The 21,845-nt window shown below is 37.5% G+C and overlaps 1 protein-coding gene and 1 long non-coding RNA gene across 2 annotated transcripts; both read left to right on the forward strand.

Annotated features, from left to right (window-relative positions):
• Positions 1-89: 89 nt before the first annotated feature.
• Positions 90-2,324, forward strand: LOC135717967 (uncharacterized). The gene is made up of 3 exons (XR_010520468.2): positions 90-140; positions 1,825-1,975; positions 2,156-2,324. It is a non-coding gene; the product is annotated as an uncharacterized lncRNA (long non-coding RNA).
• A 150-nt stretch (positions 2,325-2,474) lies between these two features.
• LOC135717935 (uncharacterized) lies at positions 2,475-19,611 on the forward strand. Its single transcript, XM_073816117.1, has 11 exons — positions 2,475-2,525; positions 5,321-5,392; positions 10,673-10,778; positions 11,426-11,496; positions 11,836-13,825; positions 14,019-14,099; positions 14,312-14,347; positions 14,760-14,825; positions 14,985-15,035; positions 15,144-15,179; positions 19,286-19,611. The coding sequence occupies exons 5-11, from the start codon at positions 12,436-12,438 to the stop codon at positions 19,543-19,545; spliced, it is 1,920 nt and encodes a 639-aa protein (XP_073672218.1). The 5' UTR covers positions 2,475-2,525; positions 5,321-5,392; positions 10,673-10,778; positions 11,426-11,496; positions 11,836-12,435; the 3' UTR covers positions 19,546-19,611.
• The last annotated feature ends 2,234 nt before the right edge of the window (positions 19,612-21,845 follow it).

Raw genomic sequence — 21,845 nt, forward strand, 5'->3', positions numbered from 1 at the left:
CATTCTGCTCCCTGATGGGGACGTCTTTTCAACGTCCGACAAAGATGTTGAAAAGACGTCTTTTGGACATACTTTTGCTCAGTGGGCTATGTCAAAAGACAAGGATGGGTTTGAAATAAAATTCATAAATTCATTCAAAGGTGAGTAATACAGGCCTGCATTTAAACCAACCCTGCTCCTTGAGATCTTAAGCGTTTGATATTTTGATCTTTCAGCCCTTAGGTGATTTGTGTCACTTTCAACCGGTCGGTGTGCTTCCACTAAACATAACTAATATCTGTGCATAAATTTAGAGGAGTATTACATGTAAATATTTAGTAGATTGTGGTCTCTTCCTATCTAGCAATTTGTGTTTATATTAAAACTAAAACTTTGATTGTATTTATAAAAGTTCTGTTGCATTTTATGAAGTTTATTGACCTGGCTCCCGTGATTTTCAGTTAAAGAGCTTCAGAAAAGGTCACGTGATTTCCGGAAAGGGAACCTAGGGACCATCAATGCTCACTGCTTTTTGTGTTGCATTGTAAGAATTTTTGGTAATGGACGTTTTAGTGCACTGGAAGGATTTTGCGATAAGGACAGCCCTTAAAATGGACAACTCCCTGCTTAGTGCCCTGACTACTAGACAAGGGAGCTGAGTGAGGCACAGCCTATGTTACTTCATACTTCAGTTCCAACCCTTCTCCAACACACCTGCCTTTCATTATCAATGGACTCTATGCACAGCGGCGCTTGACATATTTCCGGTGAAATCTCAGGATGGTGGACTACTTCCACCAGTCGTAGAGCGCAATGATATTCAGGAACATTCGTTGCCAAAACAACACAGCTAATTTTGTTGATGGTTGTTTTATTTACATAGATATAACTCCACACTTAATACCATAATGACATTAAAACGTATGAAAGTATTTTTTTTAAAGTCGGGAGGACAGAATGTCTAGCCACCACTGCTGTGTGTCATAGTGTTTACAGCATTAGACTCACTTGAAAGCATGACAACTTCTGCACTGCTACCCTGTATCTGCATTACCACTAGTTTTAGCTAGAAATTACACTGATAACAGTACTAGTCATCTGTTGTTGATAAACTTATGAATTTGGTTTAATTGTTGTCATCAGTACTAGCGAAGATAACATCTGTGGTTATACAAGGTAAAAATTAAAACAGTAAAAACTCTTTATTTTGCGTATTTATGTATGCTTTATTTATATCAAATGCAAAAGACAAATAGAAAATGAATATCAATGACAACAAGAATAACTTCAGAGAAAAATATAACACACATACAACAAACTAAATACACAGGGTATTAAAATAAACAAACTACACCAGTGATAAACAAATAATGAAAAAAAAATATAGATTTCAAAAACGGACTTTACCATAGTCAATATTCCTTTTGCTTTGTTCTTTACATCCTCTAATGTTTCAAGATACTTACTTAAAAATAACCAAGTAAAAATGTTTTGACAATCGACGTGAATACCAAAATAAAACCGTAAAAAACTCAGAACAGTTCTCAAAACGTCACATTTAAGCTATTAGTCCTGCTGCAGTTTGTGTTGCTTTATACTCGTATACTATAGCACTAACAGTGAGATCTCATTTGTTTCTCTTATTTGACCTGACACTGTAACACAAGACATTATTATATTACTAACGTGATTAGCCTGCTGGACAAGTTCATCAGTTGGTTCAGCTGTGTTTGATTGGGTTGGAGCTGAACTCTGTAGGCCAGAAGATTTCCAGGAGCATGGCTGGAAAACACTGGATTAAATATTGTTTTAACATGGCCCTTTTTCCTGACTGCTCTTTGTTAGGTCGGGGTGTCTTCAGTTGTCGTCACTTTCAAAAGGGTGATTTTCTTTTTGAGTATCGAGGACAAGTCTTAACTAAGGAGGAATATGAACGAAGACATAGTGAACTTGAAGTCTTTTTGTTTGAGTTTCGTTTTGATGGAAGACAACTATGGTATGTATATTATTTTACTCAATTTACAATTTCTTCCAAACATTCATAGTCACATTCATAGCCACATGACGTTCATCCAAAAACATGATTAATTATTCAGTAAAACTTGCATTTACTTAATGTATGATTCAGTCAGTGTTATTACACCTTTTAGTTAGCATTGTGTTCTTGCTGTTTCAGGGTTGATGCTTCCAAAGATGATGGCTCTTTAGGGAGACTTGTCAACGATGATCATGTGAACCCCAACAGTAAAATAAAAATCATTACTGTGAACAGAAAGCCCCATCTTTGCTTATTTGCAGTAAAGAACATCAGTCCTGGGGATGAGATTATGTATAACTATGGGGATTCTGACTGGCCATGGAGAAACAAGGTATTTATAAAGAGTGTGAATTTTTTAGCAGAATTAAATTTTAACAATGTTTGCAAATGGACATGGCAAAGTGTAGTTAGGGGTCTTCATTTTGAATGTGCACAGGTAACTTCTGAGACAGAACAACAGTCACACCGTTCGATAAACTGTGCAGGAGACAATGATGGAACACAGAAGGTATTTGTTTGTAAAGTGTAAATGAGCAATTTACCTCAAGTTTAATCCTATTTATACTTATTTTGATGATAGACAAACTGTTTTAGCAGGACACTTTGTATTCAAGCATGTTAATGTGTTAATACTTCTTCATTTTGAATGTGCACAGGTAACTTCTGAGACAGAACAACAGTCACACCGTTCGATAAACTGTGCAGGAGACAATGATGGAACACAGAAGGTATTTGTTTGTAAAGTGTAAATGAGTAATTTACCTCAAGTTTAATCCTATTTATACTTATTTTGATGATAGACAAACTGTTTTAGCAGGACACTTTGTATTCAAGCATGTTAATGTGTTAATGCTTCTTCATTTTGAATGTGCACAGGTAACTTCTGAGACAGAACAACAGTCACACCGTTCGATAAACTGTGCAGGAGACAATGATGGAACACAGAAGGTATTTGTTTGTAAAGTGTAAATGAGCAATTTACCTCAAGTTTAATCCTATTTATACTTATTTTGATGATAGACAAACTGTTTTAGCAGGACACTTTGTATTCAAGCATGTTAATGTGTTAATACTTCTTCATTTTGAATGTGCACAGGTAACTTCTGAGACAGAACAACAGTCACACCGTTCGATAAACTGTGCAGGAGACAATGATGGAACACAGAAGGTATTTGTTTGTAAAGTGTAAATGAGCAATTTACCTCAAGTTTAATCCTATTTATACTTATTTTGATGATAGACAAACTGTTTTAGCAGGACACTTTGTATTCAAGCATGTTAATGTGTTAATACTTCTTCATTTTGAATGTGCACAGGTAACTTCTGAGACAGAACAACAGTCACACCGTTCGATAAACTGTGCAGAAGACAATGATGGAACACAGAAGGTATTTGTTTGTAAAGTGTAAATGAGTAATTTACCTCAAGTTTAATCCTATTTATACTTATTTTGATGATAGACAAACTGTTTTAGCAGGACACTTTGTATTCAAGCATGTTAATGTGTTAATACTTCTTCATTTTGAATGTGCACAGGTAACTTCTGAGACAGAACAACAGTCACACCGTTCGATAAACTGTGCAGGAGACAATGATGGAACACAGAAGGTATTTGTTTGTAAAGTGTAAATGAGCAATTTACCTCAAGTTTAATCCTATTTATACTTATTTTGATGATAGACAAACTGTTTTAGCAGGACACTTTGTATTCAAGCATGTTAATGTGTTAATACTTTTTCATTTTGAATGTGCACAGGTAACTTCTGAGACAGAACAACAGTCACACCGTTCGATAAACTGTGCAGGAGACAATGATGGAACACAGAAGGTATTTGTTTGTAAAGTGTAAATGAGCAATTTACCTCAAGTTTAATCCTATTTATACTTATTTTGATGATAGACAAACTGTTTTAGCAGGACACTTTGTATTCAAGCATGTTAATGTGTTAATACTTCTTCATTTTGAATGTGCACAGGTAACTTCTGAGACAGAACAACAGTCACACCGTTCGATAAACTGTGCAGGAGACAATGATGGAACACAGAAGGTATTTGTTTGTAAAGTGTAAATGAGTAATTTACCTCAAGTTTAATCCTATTTATACTTATTTTGATGATAGACAAACTGTTTTAGCAGGACACTTTGTATTCAAGCATGTTAATGTGTTAATACTTTTTCATTTTGAATGTGCACAGGTAACTTCTGAGACAGAACAACAGTCACACCGTTCGATAAACTGTGCAGGAGACAATGATGGAACACAGAAGGTATTTGTTTGTAAAGTGTAAATGAGCAATTTACCTCAAGTTTAATCCTATTTATACTTATTTTGATGATAGACAAACTGTTTTAGCAGGACACTTTGTATTCAAGCATGTTAATGTGTTAATACTTCTTCATTTTGAATGTGCACAGGTAACTTCTGAGACAGAACAACAGTCACACCGTTCGATAAACTGTGCAGGAGACAATGATGGAACACAGAAGGTATTTGTTTGTAAAGTGTAAATGAGTAATTTACCTCAAGTTTAATCCTATTTATACTTATTTTGATGATAGACAAACTGTTTTAGCAGGACACTTTGTATTCAAGCATGTTAATGTGTTAATACTTCTTCATTTTGAATGTGCACAGGTAACTTCTGAGACAGAACAACAGTCACACCATTCGATAAACTGTGCAGGAGACAATGATGGAACACAGAAGGTATTTGTTTGTAAAGTATAAATGAGTAATTTACCTCAAGTTTAATCCTATTTATACTTATTTTGATGATAGACAAACTGTTTTAGCAGGACACTTTGTATTCAAGCATGTTAATGTGTTAATACTTCTTCATTTTGAATGTGCACAGGTAACTTCTGAGACAGAACAACAGTCACACCGTTCGATAAACTGTGCAGGAGACAATGATGGAACATAGAAGGTATTTGTTTGTAAAGTGTAAATGAGTAATGATTAATGTACCTCAGGTTTAATCCTATTTACACTTATTTTGATGATAGACAAACTGTTTTAGCAGGACACTTTGTATTCAAGCATGTTAATGTGTTAATTCTTCTTCATTTTGAATGTGCACAGGTAACTTCTGAGACAGAACAACAGTCACACCGTTCGATAAACTGTGCTGGAGACAATGATGGAACACAGAAGGTATTTGTTTGTAAAGTGTAAATGAGTAATTTACCTCAAGTTTAATCCTATTTATACTTATTTTGATGATAGACAAACTGTTTTAGCAGGACACTTTGTATTCAAGCATGTTAATGTGTTAATACTTCTACATTTTGAATGTGCACAGGTAACTTCTGAGACAGAACAACAGTCACACCATTCGATAAACTGTGCTGGAGACAATGATGGAACACAGAAGGTATTTGTTTGTAAAGTGCTTCTGTAATGAATGAATATGTTTGTATGAACAAGATTTTTCAGGATGAGGTAACCCTGCTCCTGGAGAGCCATTGTCCTGCAGAGTTCCCCTAATTAAACACTTCTGCTACTTTTTAAGTGGTTGGATATTTAGAAATTGTTAGCAGTTTTAAAACGACGTATTTGATTTTGTAAAAAGTTTGTACGACTGCACTGTATACTTTATTTGTTAATAGCAGACGTTTAGTGTTTCTGCTTTTACAGTTAGATCAAACCTTCTTTTGCGTGTTCATGTGTCCCCGTAATGAATCGTGGTGTCTGTTGTCAGGAACGGGTAGACGTTCAGTGTTTCTGCTTTTACAGTTAGATCAAACCTTCTTTTGTGTGTTCATGTGTCCCCGTAATGAATCGTGGTGTCTGTTGTCAGGAACGGGTAGACGTTTAGTGTTTCTGCTTTTACAGTTAGATCAAACCTTCTTTTGCGTGTTCATGTGTCCCCGTAATGAATCGTGGTGTCTGTTGTCAGGAACGGGTAGACGTTCAGTGTTTCTGCTTTTACAGTTAGATCAAACCTTCTTTTGCGTGTTCATGTGTCCCCGTAATGAATCGTGGTGTCTGTTGTCAGGAACGGGTAGACGTTCAGTGTTTCTGCTTTTACAGTTAGATCAAACCTTCTTTTGCGTGTTCATGTGTCCCCGTAATGAATCGTGGTGTCTGTTGTCAGGAACGGGTAGACGTTCAGTGTTTCTGCTTTTACAGTTAGATCAAACCTTCTTTTGCGTGTTCATGTGTCCCCGTAATGAATCGTGGTGTCTGTTGTCAGGAATGGGTAGACGTTCAGTGTTTCTGCTTTTACAGTTAGATCAAACCTTCTTTTGTGTGTTCATGTGTCCCCGTAATGAATCGTGGTGTCTGTCGTCAGGAATGGGTTAGACGTTCAGTGTTTCTGCTTTTACAGTTAGATCAAACCTTCTTTTGCGTGTTCATGTGTCCCCGTAATGAATCGTGGTGTCTGTTGTCAGGAACGGGTAGACGTTCAGTGTTTCTGCTTTTACAGTTAGATCAAACCTTCTTTTGTGTGTTCATGTGTCCCCGTAATAAATCGCAGTGTCTGTCGTCAGGAATGGGTAGACGTTCAGTGTTTCTGCTTTTACAGTTAGATCAAACCTTCTTTTGTGTGTTCATGTGTCCCCGTAATGAATCGTGGTGTCTGTCGTCAGGAATGGGTAGACGTTCAGTGTTTCTGCTTTTACAGTTAGATCAAACCTTCTTTTGTGTGTTCATGTGTCCCCGTAATGAATCGTGGTGTCTGTCGTCAGGAATGGGTAGACGTTCAGTGTTTCTGCTTTTACAGTTAGATCAAACCTTCTTTTGTGTGTTCATGTGTCCCCGTAATGAATCGTGGTGTCTGTCGTCAGGAATGGGTAGATGTTCAGTGTTTCTGCTTTTACAGTTAGATCAAACCTTCTTTTGTGTGTTCACGTGTCCCCGTAATGAATCGTGGTGTCTGTCGTCAGGAAGGGGTAGACGTTCAGTGTTTCTGCTTTTACAGTTAGATCAAACCTTCTTTTGTGTGTTCATGTGTCCCCGTAATGAATCGTGGTGTCTGTTGTCAGGAACGGGTAGACGTTCAGTGTTTCTGCTTTTACAGTTAGATCAAACCTTCTTTTGCGTGTTCATGTGTCCCCGTAATGAATCGTGGTGTCTGTTGTCAGGAACGGGTAGACGTTCAGTGTTTCTGCTTTTACAGTTAGATCAAACCTTCTTTTGCGTGTTCATGTGTCCCCGTAATGAATCGTGGTGTCTGTCGTCAGGAATGGGTAGACGTTCAGTGTTTCTGCTTTTACAGTTAGATCAAACCTTCTTTTGCGTGTTCATGTGTCCCCGTAATGAATCGTGGTGTCTGTTGTCAGGAACGGGTAGACGTTCAGTGTTTCTGCTTTTACAGTTAGATCAAACCTTCTTTTGCGTGTTCATGTGTCCCCGTAATGAATCGCGGTGTCTGTCGTCAGGAACGGGTAGACGTTCAGTGTTTCTGCTTTTACAGTTAGATCAAACCTTCTTTTGTGTGTTCATGTGTCCCCGTAATGAATCGTGGTGTCTGTTGTCAGGAACGGGTAGACGTTCAGTGTTTCTGCTTTTACAGTTAGATCAAACCTTCTTTTGCGTGTTCATGTGTCCCTGTAATGAATCGTGGTGTCTGTTGTCAGGAACGGGTAGACGTTCAGTGTTTCTGCTTTTACAGTTAGATCAAACCTTCTTTTGCGTGTTCATGTGTCCCCGTAATGAATCGTGGTGTCTGTTGTCAGGAACGGGTAGACGTTCAGTGTTTCTGCTTTTACAGTTAGATCAAACCTTCTTTTGCATGTTCATGTGTCCCCGTAATGAATCGTGGTGTCTGTCGTCAGGAATGGGTAGACGTTCAGTGTTTCTGCTTTTACAGTTAGATCAAACCTTCTTTTGTGTGTTCATGTGTCCCCGTAATGAATCGTGGTGTCTGTTGTCAGGAACGGGTAGACGTTCAGTGTTTCTGCTTTTACAGTTAGATCAAACCTTCTTTTGCGTGTTCATGTGTCCCCGTAATGAATCGCGGTGTCTGTCGTCAGGAATGGGTAGACGTTCAGTGTTTCTGCTTTTACAGTTAGATTAAACCTTCTTTTGTGTGTTCATGTGTCCCCGTAATGAATCGTGGTGTCTGTTGTCAGGAACGGGTAGACGTTCAGTGTTTCTGCTTTTACAGTTAGATCAAACCTTCTTTTGCGTGTTCATGTGTCCCCGTAATGAATCGTGGTGTCTGTTGTCAGGAATGGGTAGACGTTCAGTGTTTCTGCTTTTACAGTTAGATCAAACCTTCTTTTGTGTGTTCATGTGTCCCCGTAATGAATCGTGGTGTCTGTCGTCAGGAATGGGTTAGACGTTTAGTGTTTCTGCTTTTACAGTTAGATCAAACCTTCTTTTGCGTGTTCATGTGTCCCCGTAATGAATCGTGGTGTCTGTCGTCAGGAATGGGTAGACGTTCAGTGTTTCTGCTTTTACAGTTAGATCAAACCTTCTTTTGTGTGTTCATGTGTCCCCGTAATGAATCGTGGTGTCTGTTGTCAGGAACGGGTAGACGTTCAGTGTTTCTGCTTTTACAGTTAGATCAAACCTTCTTTTGTGTGTTCATGTGTCCCCGTAATGAATCGTGGTGTCTGTCGTCGGGAATGGGTAGACGTTCAGTGTTTCTGCTTTTACAGTTAGATCAAACCTTCTTTTGTGTGTTCATGTGTCCCCATAATGAATTGTGGTGTCTGTTGTCAGGAACGGGTAGACGTTCAGTGTTTCTGCTTTTACAGTTAGATCAAACCTTCTTTTGTGTGTTCATGTGTCCCCGAATGAATCGTGGTGTCTGTCGTCAGGAATGGGTTAGACGTTCAGTGTTTCTGCTTTTACAGTTAGATCAAACCTTCTTTTGTGTGTTCATGTGTCCCCGTAATGAATCGTGGTGTCTGTTGTCAGGAATGGGTAGACGTTCAGTGTTTCACAAAATTTAGGTGCACTCTAATTTTTGACCGCATCGGATTTATAGTTCACCCAAAACTGAAAATTCTGTCATCATTTACTCACTCTCATTTTGTTACAAACCTGTATAAATGTCTTTGTTCTGGTGAACATGAATGAAAATATTTTGAGGAATGTTTGTAACCAAACCATTCATGAGCCCCATTTACTTCCATAGTATTATTTTTTCCTACTATAGAAGTGAATGGGGCTCATGCTTGGTTTGTTTATTAACATTCCTCAAAATATCTTGCTACGTGTTTATCAGAACAAAGACATTTATATAGGTTTGTAACAAAATGAGGAAGAGTTAATGATGACAGAATTTTCATTTTTGAGTGAACTGTCCCTTTAACACCGCAAGTTTAGCGCCAATGGTGGTTTAATACAGAATATAAACATGTAGGCTATTTTATAATTTTCATGTTGTCATTCCATTTTCCTTATACGATTCATGCACAGTCCTGTTTGATAACCCGCATCCGCGCGAAATAACACTTAAAATATTTGTTAAAATAACACTTGACCCGTTATCCGACATCACCATCAATTTCATACCCGCCCGTTTTACATAAAGACTGCGACCGGCCGCACCGCAAATCGTTAAGTAAGTAGAAACCTTTAAAGATCTTCATGCAGAACATTGACAGAAATAAGCACAGGGCTAATATATTAACTAAATATATTAACATTTAATGCGAAACTTTGTGAGGTTCGGCAGATTGACAGCTGAGCGGTCAGCAGTATTTGAACACTCATACGCGCTGCGCTTATATTTATAATTGACTTATAAATTGATGATATGATTGCAGTGATTCCAAAGGGATGTCCAAACTAAACTCAAGTAGAATGTTAAATGTTTAAAGTTTAATGTCTCTTTCTTGCTGCCTGTAAACCCGCACCGGCGTAATCATCATGTTCTATTCATTTTAATGCTTTTTGCGCATAAACTAAAGCCTTGGGGGGAATTATTTATAAATTAGTCAACAACGCAAATCAAGGAATGAATTTATTTCTCTATTTAAGACAATCTGGCAGGGGGGTAATAGCGATACAGTAAACACCGAAAAGTCAGATTAGATTTGGAAGTAAGATTATGAAGAAAGCTGTCCTGACTCCTGGCTTTTTTTCTATAAATTGGGCGCACGCGACATTGCTGTTCGGGGTTACGTTCAAATAATTTTCTTCAAAAGAATTATGCTCTGGCTCTGACTCGATTGTAAGAGGCTCATTACCTAATTCCGTCTTCAAATTCGGACCAGGACTGATGTGACGGGAGGTTGATGTCAGAGCATTGGTTATGATCTTCGGACGGATCAGGCATTAACTCTGTTTATCTGACGGACCAAGGCTACTCACCTCTCTCTGTCTCTCTCTCTGACTGGAGAACACACGCATTTTTAAACGTACACACACATAGATCTGGACCATGGCTTTTCCCTCGAACTCCTGGTCGCACCAGTGCGACCTGATATTTTTTTAAGTAGCACCATTGAGAAATTAGGTCGCATGTGCGACCAAATTGGTCGCGCTCTCGAGCCCTGACCTTGGTTTTTGTTTACATACGTCTCTTTGTGAAATCCTGGTGGTGTTGTTTGCATCTTGTAGGATGAGTATGTTAATCTTTTAACATCAGTTTGGAGTTTTTCACTTAGGGTGTGATAATTCGATAGAAATTTTGTTAAATGTAAATAAATTTCAGTCATCTGTGTTAATACATTTTTAAATACTTTTTCAACAGAAGTGCCAACATGTTGTAGTCTCCTCGGTAGTATCCAGCTTGGATAAATGTGAGAGCTGTACTGGACCATATTCTGCCTTTAAGTGGATTGGCGTGAAATGTCAGAGTAAGTATTTTGTCTAAGAAAATATATTTGCTTTGTCAGACTTTTCAGTGTTTTCAAGCCAAAATTAATGATACATATGATTGAGGTAAGCATTCCTATGCTTCTCAGTTGTTCATTTGTACGTCCATGTCAGTCACACTTTATGTTGATAGGCCACTTAAAGACATTAAACTAACAATAAATAACTTTGCAACTATGTCAACTAACACTCATTAAAGTATTAGAAAACTGTAAAGCATAGGGTTAGGGAAGGGATTAAAGTTCGTGGAATAAGTTGACATGTAATTGCAAAGATACTTATAGTCAGTACAATGTCTGATGGGGAGCCGTCACAATAAAGGTTTGAGTATTAGGATGCTGTCCGGTTACTTTAAAATTGGCAGTTGATAAGTAGTTGCAAAGTTACTTATAATTAGTAAAATGTCTAAAGTGGACTATCGAAATAGTGATACCTCCATTTATGTATTGGTCCATTTTTTTTTCAATATTTTTTCTTTCTGTCTTTCAAACTCTCCATCTATTTGCTGTTTGACTCTAGAGAATCTGTAACAGAACATAGAGATTAGGAAATTTTAATATTCTAAATAAAATTAAATGCATATGAGTGAATTACATGAACCAACCTTGTTATTACACTTTCTGTCTAGTTTGTTGCCGCTTTTGGCATAAAACCTGCTATGATAAAAATGTGGTGCTTCAATCTGACCCTATTACATCAGTAAGTATTTGTTTAAACTAAACTAAATTAGAAAAAAGTTCAGATGCAAAGGCTGCTAAACACCACCACTGTCTAAAATAAGATAATGATTGTAACTGTATGCCCTTGACATGTATTATAATATTCATCAAATACACTTACTCCTGCCCTCAGGCCATTCAGAAATGCTAGGTTTTAGGCAAAAGCCATTAAGAATATGATTAAAAAATGCTATTTAAAAAACATCATACCAGACGCACTTAGTAGGTTTTGCATCTGAACTCTTCATATATACTCAAATAGAAATAAACTATTTTAAGTAATGTTTTGATATGTGTATATATATTTTTTCCTTTTCAGAATTCTGAAGAATGCAGCAATGAGTCCGATCAGGACTATGTACCTGATTTTGGTTCAGACCATTCTGAGGAGAGCACAGTGTCTGAATGTTCTAAACAATCTACTGCAAAAATTGAAAAAGGCAGACAATGCCAAGAACGCCTCAAAGGTAGAGACTCACTGAATCCATTCTCCACAGCACAGGCTGAACTGTTGTGTAGTAAAAGCAAGAATGTTCAAGTGTCAGGAACTCACAACGAAGCAAGGATTGGTAATACAGGGGACACATCTGTTGAGAATATCACAGGTTCTGTGGAAGATCAATGTGTACAGCCCTCAAATATATCTTCTTCAGTAACCAAGAAGAATTACTGCTTCATTTGTGGAAAACCACAATCAAAATATTCACGACACTTAAAAGTTCACGAGAAAACAAATGTGGAAGTTGTTCGGGCTTTGGCTCTGCCTAAACACTCCAAAGAGCGTAAACAATTGCTTCACAAACTGAGAAACCAAGGGAACTACGAACACAATACAGATGTTTTGACAAGTGGGACTGGATTGTTAAAAATCAGACGTAAACCAAAGAAAAAATTTAGTTCAAAAGATTATGTACATTGTATGTATTGCCATGCCATGTTTCTGCGGAGAGACCTGTGGAGACATGTTCGTAATTGTCCTTCCAAACCAGTGGAAGGTGGGGCAGGGCCAGGAAAAAACAGGGTTTTGCATTTGGCATCATTGTCGGATTCAACTCTGTGTCAACAAATATCACAGGGTGTTTGGAAGTTGTTAACTCTGATGAAAGATGATATAATTTCTGCTGCTGTCCGGAGTGACTTCTGCATTCTTCAACTGGCTCAGTCATTTTTCAACAAACACGGACAAGATCCAACCAAATTTGACTACATTCGTCAGAAGCTCCGGGAAGTTGGTCGACTTCTGCTGGTCCTGCGAAGAGAATTTTCTATTCAGACTCTTGAGGATGCTATAAGACCTGCAAATTTTAAGGTAGTTGTCCAGGCTGTCAAGAAGGTGTCTGGGTTTGATGAAAATAAACATTCCTACCAGACTCCAAGTCTTGCTCTAAAGTTAGGCCACTCATTACATAAGATAAGTGACATTATACACTGCAAAGCTCTAATGGCAGATGACAGTGAGGGGATAAAGTCAAGTCAGACTTTCAAAAAACTGTATAATGCAAAGTGGTCTGAACTTGTTTCTCACACGGCTTTGAACACCTTGCATGAGGGGCACTTCAACAAACCATCCACCCTCCCTTTCACAGAGGATGTACAACGTCTTCACCAGCATCTTGAAATGATTGCTGGTTCAACATCTGATAAGTTGACAGAAATGCCATCAGCACAAGTGTATGCAGAACTTTGCAAAGCAACTCTAGCTAAAATAATTCTTTTCAATCGAAGACGGGGCGGAGAGGTTGCAAAGATGCAACTTAAAAGTTTCCAAGAGAGGGACACGGCTCCTCTACATAAAGATGTTGCTGTTGGTCTCACAAAGTTTGAACAAAAACTTTGTGCACATTTCAGTCGGGTGGAAATTAAAGGCAAGAGGGGGCGGAAAGTGGCAGTCTTGCTTTCACCGGACATGGTTAATGACTTAACTCAACTCATAAGCAGAAGAACAGAGTGCGGAGTTCCAGAAGAAAACACATTCCTCTTTGCAAGACCCAACTGTTTGACTCCTTATCGAGGTCAAGACTGCCTGAGGATTTATGCAGATGAGTGTGGTGCAAAAAATCCTGAACTCCTCAGGTCTACACAGTTACGTAAACATGTTGCCACTTTATCACAGGTTCTAAACCTTAAAAACCACGAATTGGACCAAGTTGCAGATTTTTTGGGCCACGATATTCGTGTTCATAGAGAGTACTACAGGCTGCCTGAGGCTACAACACAGCTGGCCAAAATATCCAAACTATTACTCGCAATGGAGAAAGGCTCACTCACAGATCTTCAGGGCAAAACACTGGAAGAGATGGAAATTGAAGGTAATACTGTTAAAGTGGTTGCAAATTAGATTTTTTTGTAGTTTTTTGCCCAAGATTGTTACATACTGTACAGACCATAGATGATTAACAAAATAGTATTCATTTAGTTTTTGAAAGTGATCATAGTGTTATTTTTTTATCTCTAATATTTGCAGTTCTACACTTATTTGATTACTCAAATTACTTGTTTTAGATCACATAGACTTTACAGATTCTGAGCAAAGTGAAGACAGTGAAGCTTCAGAGACCGATCCACAGACCCAAACAGTAATGGGTAAAAGCAAATAACACGCATGTCAAATCATTAAATTCAGCATAAGATGTACCAGATAATGGTGCAAGATTATATTGTGGTTCAGATACAGTATACAGTATGGTCATTGTAAACAAAGTAATATGGTCAATATTTCCCAGTAATTGTAGAAAAAATAGATGTTAATAGTTTGTCGGATTATTAGTTTGTTTTCATAATTTTCTAATTCACAGATGATTTTGACTCTGCTTTAGAAGGCTCATCTGAAGGTATGACGAGTAATTCTAATCCTTAATTACTAATCCAATTTAAATTTTCACTTTATTGTTTACATATTTTAATTAAACTTTTATTATCTCCTTTTAGTTTGTTTTACTGTATATGTATTTAATGCCTGGAAAATGCCTTCTGAATTGCTTTAGATGTTGATCTGATTTCATTTATACTTTTGTCATTTTCAGAACAACGGGGGTGGTTTTCTGGATGGGGATTAGACTAGTACTAAACTAAAATAAATGTAAGAGCCGTCCAAACTCAAAACAACTTGCACTGACTATCTTAAAATACTTCAGTGCCTCTTGTCCTGGCTTAAGCCGATTCCTGTCCGGGAAACCACCCTATAAGCAATATATTTAGGATTATTTGTCCAAGTTTTTTCAGTTTTTCTGTTTTGTTTTTTAGCAATTAACCAACCCACTAGTAAGAAGGATAAAAAGCACGCCAGGCGCGAAAAGTGTGAACAACCTGGTAAAACTTGCACAGACACACATACTCCGAACACTACTACGAATTCATGTACATTGAGATCTAAAGTACAAGTTAATAGAATGAAATTGTGTTTGTGCATGAAATGTTTGATATGTGACACTTGAACTTTATACTAATGTTATACTATTCATAACACAGGACTGAAGAAAGCAAGGCGACCTGTTGAGGAACCTCCAGGGACTTCATACGGTATAAACATCCACCTCATTCAACCAGCATGTTTAAGTGAGGTTTGAGTCCTTTTCTGTAGTCCTTGAACTTCTGTTTCTTATAGTATTTTATTTTTCTAATTCACAGATGATTTTGACTCTGCTTTAGAAGGCTCATCTGAAGGTATGACGAGTAATTCTAATCCTTAATTACTAATCCAATTTAAATTTTCACTTTATTGTTTACATATTTTAATTAAACTTTTATTATCTCCTTTTAGTTTGTTTTACTGTATATGTATTTAATGCCTGGAAAATGCCTTCTGAATTGCTTTAGATGTTGATCTGATTTCATTTATACTTTTGTCATTTTCAGAACAACGGGGGTGGTTTTCTGGATGGGGATTATATCTTAAAATACTTCAGTGCCTCTTGTCCTGGCTTAAGCCGATTCCTGTCCGGGAAACCACCCTATAAGCAATATATTTAGGATTATTTGTCCAAGTTTTTGTTATGATGGTGGTGTAGGATGAACCCAAGTGCAGACAGCTGGTAACTTAAAGACTTTTATTATATGAAACAAAACAGAAAACAAAACCCACGAGGGGGCAAAACAACATAAACAAGATACTAAAACAGATGGAGTGGACACTAAACAGAACAAGATACAAATCTACACTGAAACACTAAACAGGATGACACTTAACAATAAACTAGACTAAACACTTGATATAGATAACACTAGACTTGACTCGACAGCAGAACACAGTACTCACAGGTATGGTAACAATGCACAAGCACAGGACAACAAACACAAGGATCTTAAATAGAGGACAACTAATGAGGGCAACAGGTGACAGGAATTAAACAATAATGAGGAGGATGACAAGGGAGCGGGGTAAAAGAGACAAGACACTGGGAACACGTGGTCCAGTAAATCAATACTAAGACCACGTGAACCCACACAAAACATGGGTCTGTCATGGTTCTGCCACAAGACTAGATTAAACAAAGGACAAGATGGCAGAACCATGACAGTTTTTTCAGTTTTTCTGTTTTGTTTTTTAGCAATTAACCAACCCACTAGTAAGAAGGATAAAAAGCATACGGTATAACTAATCCAATTTAAATTTTCACTTTATTGTATAATTCATACAAAATAGTCAACTCATAAAATATCTACGAATTCTCGTGAGATCAGGCTTGCATATCTCTTTAAATTGGAAGTCTTAATTTTATTGTTTACATATTTCAATTAAACTTTCATAGTTTTCTCTTCTAGTTCATTTACATGTACAGATGGTGGACAAAATATGAACACTATAATAGAGGTTAACAGGGCTTGACATTAACACCTGCCAAACGGCTGCAACTGCTTTTATTATATTCACTAAAAGCTACTCTATTTATGACTCCCTGCACTGAAAAAAAAAACGACTTTCTTAATATTTTTGTCTTGTTTTCAGTATCTTGTATCTAAAAATTCTAAATCAAGATGTATTTTTTGATGAGCAAAATGGCTTAAATGCAGACAATTTCAGTGAAATTGGGCTTAAAACGAACAAAAAAATCTAAATGGGGTAAGCACATTTTCTTGAATTGTTTAAGAAGAAAGTTCAAGATTTTTTCTTACCCTGGAGGTTTTTATGCAGCTAAATATATGAAATGATCTGTATTAATACCAGGTATATACCAGCTAATATTATGTACTCTCAATTTGGGTGTCAATCTTTAAAAAGTCATTTAAGCATGCTAAAGTCTCAACAGAATTGTGACCAGTGAAAATGCTGAGTGGCTAGTAACTAAAAAACCACTGGCCACTGTGGCGGGTGACCAAAAACATTAATGTCAAGCCCTGGAGGTTGCTATTATTTGTAAAGGCTACTGTGAAAAAAATAATTTTGGTTGTCTTGCTAACTTTATATTGTCTAGGTTAGATGCAAAAACACGGTTTGAACAAGCTCGCCAAAACAAGTTGTGTTCAGTAGTGCTTCGTACAAGAAATTTGTGAAATGGGTCCATTTTCAGATTTCCAAAGGGGACATTTTAAGGTTGTTTGGTGATTCAAGATTAAATATTGTCACACTTGTCTCTACCCAAACCTCTCTTTAGACCTGTACACACTGCATATTAATTCGGTTGTCACATTACCTTTTAATACTTAATCCTGTTTTGTACACACACAGTTCAGTAATATACAGGACCAACCACCGCATTCTACAACCGAATTAACTCCTGCAAAATAGGGCTGCACGATTAATCAAAAAAGAATCATGATCTCGATTCATACATACAGTGAGGAAAATAAGTATTTGAACACCCTGCTATTTTGCAAGTTCTCCCACTTATGGGACTCATGGAGGGGTCTGAAATTGTCATCGTAGGTGCATGTCCACTGTGAGAGACATAATCTAAAAAAAAATCCAGAAATCACAATGTATGATTTTTTTTACTATTTGTTTGTATGATACAGCTGCAAATAAGTATTTGAACACCTGAGAAAATCAATGTTAATATTTGGTACAGTAGCCTTTGTTTGCAATTACAGAGGTCAAAACTTTCCTGTAGTTTTTCACCAGGTTTGCACACACTGCAGAAGGGATTTTGGCGCACTCCTCCACACAGATCTTCTCTAGATCAGTCAGGTTTCTGGCCTTTCGCTGAGAAACACGGAGTTTGAGCTCCTCCAAAGATTCTTTATTGGGTTTAGGTCTGGAGAGTGGCTAGGCCACGCCAGAACCTTGAAATGCTTCTTACAGAGCCACTCCTTGGTTATCCTAGCTGTGTGCTTCGGGTCATTGTCATGTTGGAAGACCCAGCCTCGACCCATCTTCAATGCTCTAACCGAGGGAAGGAGGTTGTTCCCCAAAATCTCACAATACATGGCCCCGGTCATCCTCTCCTTAATACAGTGCAGTCGCCCTGTCCCATGTGCAGAAAAACACACCCAAAGCATGAGGCTACCACCCCCATGCTTCACAGTAGGGAGGGTGATCTTGGAATGGTACTCATCATTCTTCTTTCTCCAAACACGTTTAGTGGAATTATGACCAAAAAGTTCTTTTTTGGTTTCATCTGACCACATGACTTTCTCCCATGACTCTCTGGATCATCCAAGCTCCTCCCGTGTAGTTCTGGGCTGATTTCTCACCTTTCTTAGGATCATTGAGACCCCACAAGGTGAGATCTTGCATGGAGCCCTAGTCCAAGGGAGAGTGACAGTCATGTTTAGCTTCTTCCATTTTCTAATGATTGCTCCAACAGTGGACCTTTTTTCACCAAGCTGCTTGGCAATTTCCCCGTAGCCCTTTCCAGCCTTGTGGAGGTGTACAGTTTTGTCTCTAGTGTCTTTGGACAGCTCTTTGATCTTGGCCATGTTAGTAGTTGGATTCTTACTGATTGTATGGGGTGGACAGGTGTCTTTATGCAGCTAAAGACCTCAAACAGGGGCATCTAATTTAGGATAATAAATGGAGTGGAGGTGGACATTTTAAAGGCAGACTAACAGGTCTTTGAGGGTCAGAATTCTAGCTGATAGACCGGTGTTCAAATACTTATTTGCAGCTGTGTCATACAAATAAATAGTTAAAAATCATAAATTGTGATTTCTGGATTTTTTTTTAGAATTATGTCTCTCACAGTGGACGTGCACCTATGATTACAATTTCAGACCCCTCCATGATTTCTAAGTGGGAGAACTTGCAAAATAGCAGTGTGTTCAAATGCTTATTTTCCTCACTGTAAATGCTATCTTCATTCGAAATGAAGGCAGAACATTGCTATGGTTATCTCTGTGTCAATCACATTTTCAGCAGTGAGTCTTGTTCCGTACAGACCTGAAACAAACATTTAGGGAATTCACTCCTGCATTTAAATGCAGTTGTCACTCCCGAAAGCTTGCATTGTGTACGAGGTCTATAACAACTGAAGATACCATCTGATAGATGATTGATACAATAGTACACTGGACAGCATTTAAAAGTTGTATGAATATATTGTGAGAAGGTTTAAAGCTTTATTATAGGCAAACAATGGTCCCCAACATCTTATTTATTAAAGTGCTATCAGCTATTTTCCTGCTGTTCATATTATTCTTCCCACCCCTGTATTTAATGGCTATAAAATGTGTATGAGTATGAGTGAACGTCCTTCCTAACTAAAACAGGCAAAAACAGTAGCCAATCATCATTTTTAATGACTGCATCAATTAATCAGAATTTGGGGAGAGTAGGGAGATGAGCTCTCTAGTCATCATGCTGTTCATATCAGGATTCTGTTTTCCTCTTGTAGTGATTCTTGAAAATTCTGCTGAAAGGGGTGATGCAAGAAGAATACAAAAACGGGTGTGGTCTCCAACAGAAATCTCTGCTGTCATGAGACATTTCAGGAACCACATTGCAAAGGGTAAACTGGCCACCAAGATTGAGTGCCTACAGTGCAAAAATGCAGAGCATCCTGCTTTAGATAGTCGCTCTGTTCAAAATATAAGAGACTTTGTGAGGAATCGAGGCTTAACCCTCAAAAGGAAGCAATTACAAAATGTTGAATAAGCACTTTTTTCTGTCATTTTGTTCATATGTATAAACTAAGTTTTAAACTGTTCATACACTGCAAAAAAAGATATGTTAATTTTTTCACATTGTGTGTGTCATGCCATTTAAGGCATTATTTCATGTTAAAGTAAATGAAAGGGCCAACACAAGTTGTGTTAAAACAGTGATGGTAGTAACGCGTTACAAAGTAATTCCGTTACTGTAATTCCACTGCTTTTAGCGATAATTAACATGTAACGAAGTATTTTTTTTTTAATCAAGTAACGCGGTTACAATTACTGAAATTTAAATGAGTTGGTTACTCGCGTTACTCTATTTTGTGATCAATGAACACTTGCAGACAAGACATTTCTGATTTAACACCGCAGGACTGTGGTGAGCGGCACAATGATGTGTTGTCTCCATACTTCTGTGTTATTATTCATTGTGCCGCCCACCAGGGTCCTGCGACATTAGATCAGAAATGTCTTGTCTGCAAGTGTTCATTGATCACAAATTAGAGTAACGTGAGTAACCAACTCATTTAAATTTCACTAATTGTAATTGCGTTACTTGCAGACAAGACATTTCTGATTTAACATCGCAGGACTGTGGTGAGCGGCACAATGATGTGTTGTCTCTATACTTCTGTGTTATTATTCATTGTGCCGCCCACCACGGTCCTGCAACATTAGATCAGAAATGTCTTGTCTGCAAGTGTTCATTGATCACAAATTAAAGTAACTTGAGTAACCAACTCATTTAAATTTCAGTAATTGTAACTGCGTTACTTGATAAAAAAAAATACTTTGTTACATGTTAATTACCGCTAAAAGTAGGGGAATTACAGGAACAGAATTACTTTGTAACGCGTTACTCCCATCACTGTTTTTAACACAACTTGTGTTTGCCCTTTCATTTATTTTAACATGAAATAACGCCTTAAATGACATTACACACACTATGTGTAAAAAATGAACACATCATTTTTTGCAGTGTAATACCATTTTAAGTTTTAAAAGTTTTAAAACTTCATGTTTGCACACAGGAATGTTAGCCCATCTTGTGATAAGAAATATCAGGCAAAGTACTGTAATCTTTCTAAAAAAAAAAACAAGTGCCAATTAAAATTGTGTTCCATGTTTGCACACAGGAAAAATGTTAGCCCGTCTTTGTGATATGGAATATCGGGCAAAGTATTGTAATGTTTAAAAAAAAAACAAGATCCTATTAAAATTGTGCTTCTTGCTCACTGACTGTGCATACTGTTATATGTCTGTTTCAGGGTTTTTTAAGCTGTGGGTCAGGAGCTGCTTAGTGAAATAAGCTTGGCCATTCAAAGTTGCTTTGCTATAGTAGTTTATTGCTCAAAACTGTTTTTGTACAAATAATTGCAAAATATTTGTAAAATATTTTGATTTTGCAATTTGGAACTAAACTAATATTTAATTATTAAAATGACATGGATAATCCAAACTACTTGATTATAAAACAGAAAAAGATGTCTCATATTTTAATTTAAAATATGTTTGTGGGACCCTGGATAGATTATACCCCTATAAGTTGGTTGTGAAATGAGAAGTTTGGGAACCAAGTTTGGGAGCTCAGTTTATCCACATGACAATATGATCTTTTAACAGTCATACCACACTAATAGCAGGGACTTGGGCTGATTGTCAATGTCAAGGATACTTCATTGGCAGGACTGCTTCTTCCAAATCACTTTATTTTGAGGCTAGGCAAGGTTCCTCTTTAGCATTCGGAGAACACGTAAATGAAACAGGCTAGCAAGTGCACGTCATTGCGTCATTATGTCGGTTCTTTCGGTGCTGTGCGCATAGGATTGTGGGTGATTTGAGAGCACGAAGGCTACACGTATGCATCCTTTCCTGTATATGGGATATTTTCCGAATGAAGGACTCAGTCCTTGTTTGAAATTCCGAGGATCCTCGACATTGGAGTAGTTCTTTGATGTATGTCGATGGCGTAGCATCCTCGAAATTCTAGCTTGCGAGGATCCTTCCTTGACATTGAGAAACACCCTTGGATGCACTCTGAGAGGTTGTATACTGTTTTTGCATCACTATGAAAAAAATACAGGCAACCAGTTGTTGTTGCAAAGTAAATCCTGACAGGGTCATCAGGATCCCTTTGCAAAGGGGTTGTGTATCACCCTGAAGGGGGATGTACTTTGCAACAACAACTGATTGTACCTGCTTATTAAACAGTTTACATAGATGATTTCAAGTCTTCTATAAATAAAAGGCAAGACAAACATACAGTTCGGTTTAATCATTTGTGTTAGGAATCAGGTAGTC

This window comes from Paramisgurnus dabryanus, chromosome 10 (genome assembly GCF_030506205.2).
Source record: "Paramisgurnus dabryanus chromosome 10, PD_genome_1.1, whole genome shotgun sequence".
Classification (NCBI taxonomy): Eukaryota; Metazoa; Chordata; class Actinopteri; order Cypriniformes; family Cobitidae; genus Paramisgurnus; species Paramisgurnus dabryanus.

Bases quoted from the DNA above. Each gene is read 5' to 3' on its own strand.
- LOC135717935 (XM_073816117.1), top strand. From the start codon at position 12,436: ATGTATTGCCATGCCATGTTTCTGCGGAGAGACCTGTGGAGACATGTT. The intron at 13,826-14,018 runs GTAATACTGTTA...TACTTGTTTTAG, and splicing joins GGAAGAGATGGAAATTGAAG to ATCACATAGACTTTACAGAT. The intron at 14,100-14,311 runs GTAAAAGCAAAT...TCTAATTCACAG, and splicing joins ACAGACCCAAACAGTAATGG to ATGATTTTGACTCTGCTTTA.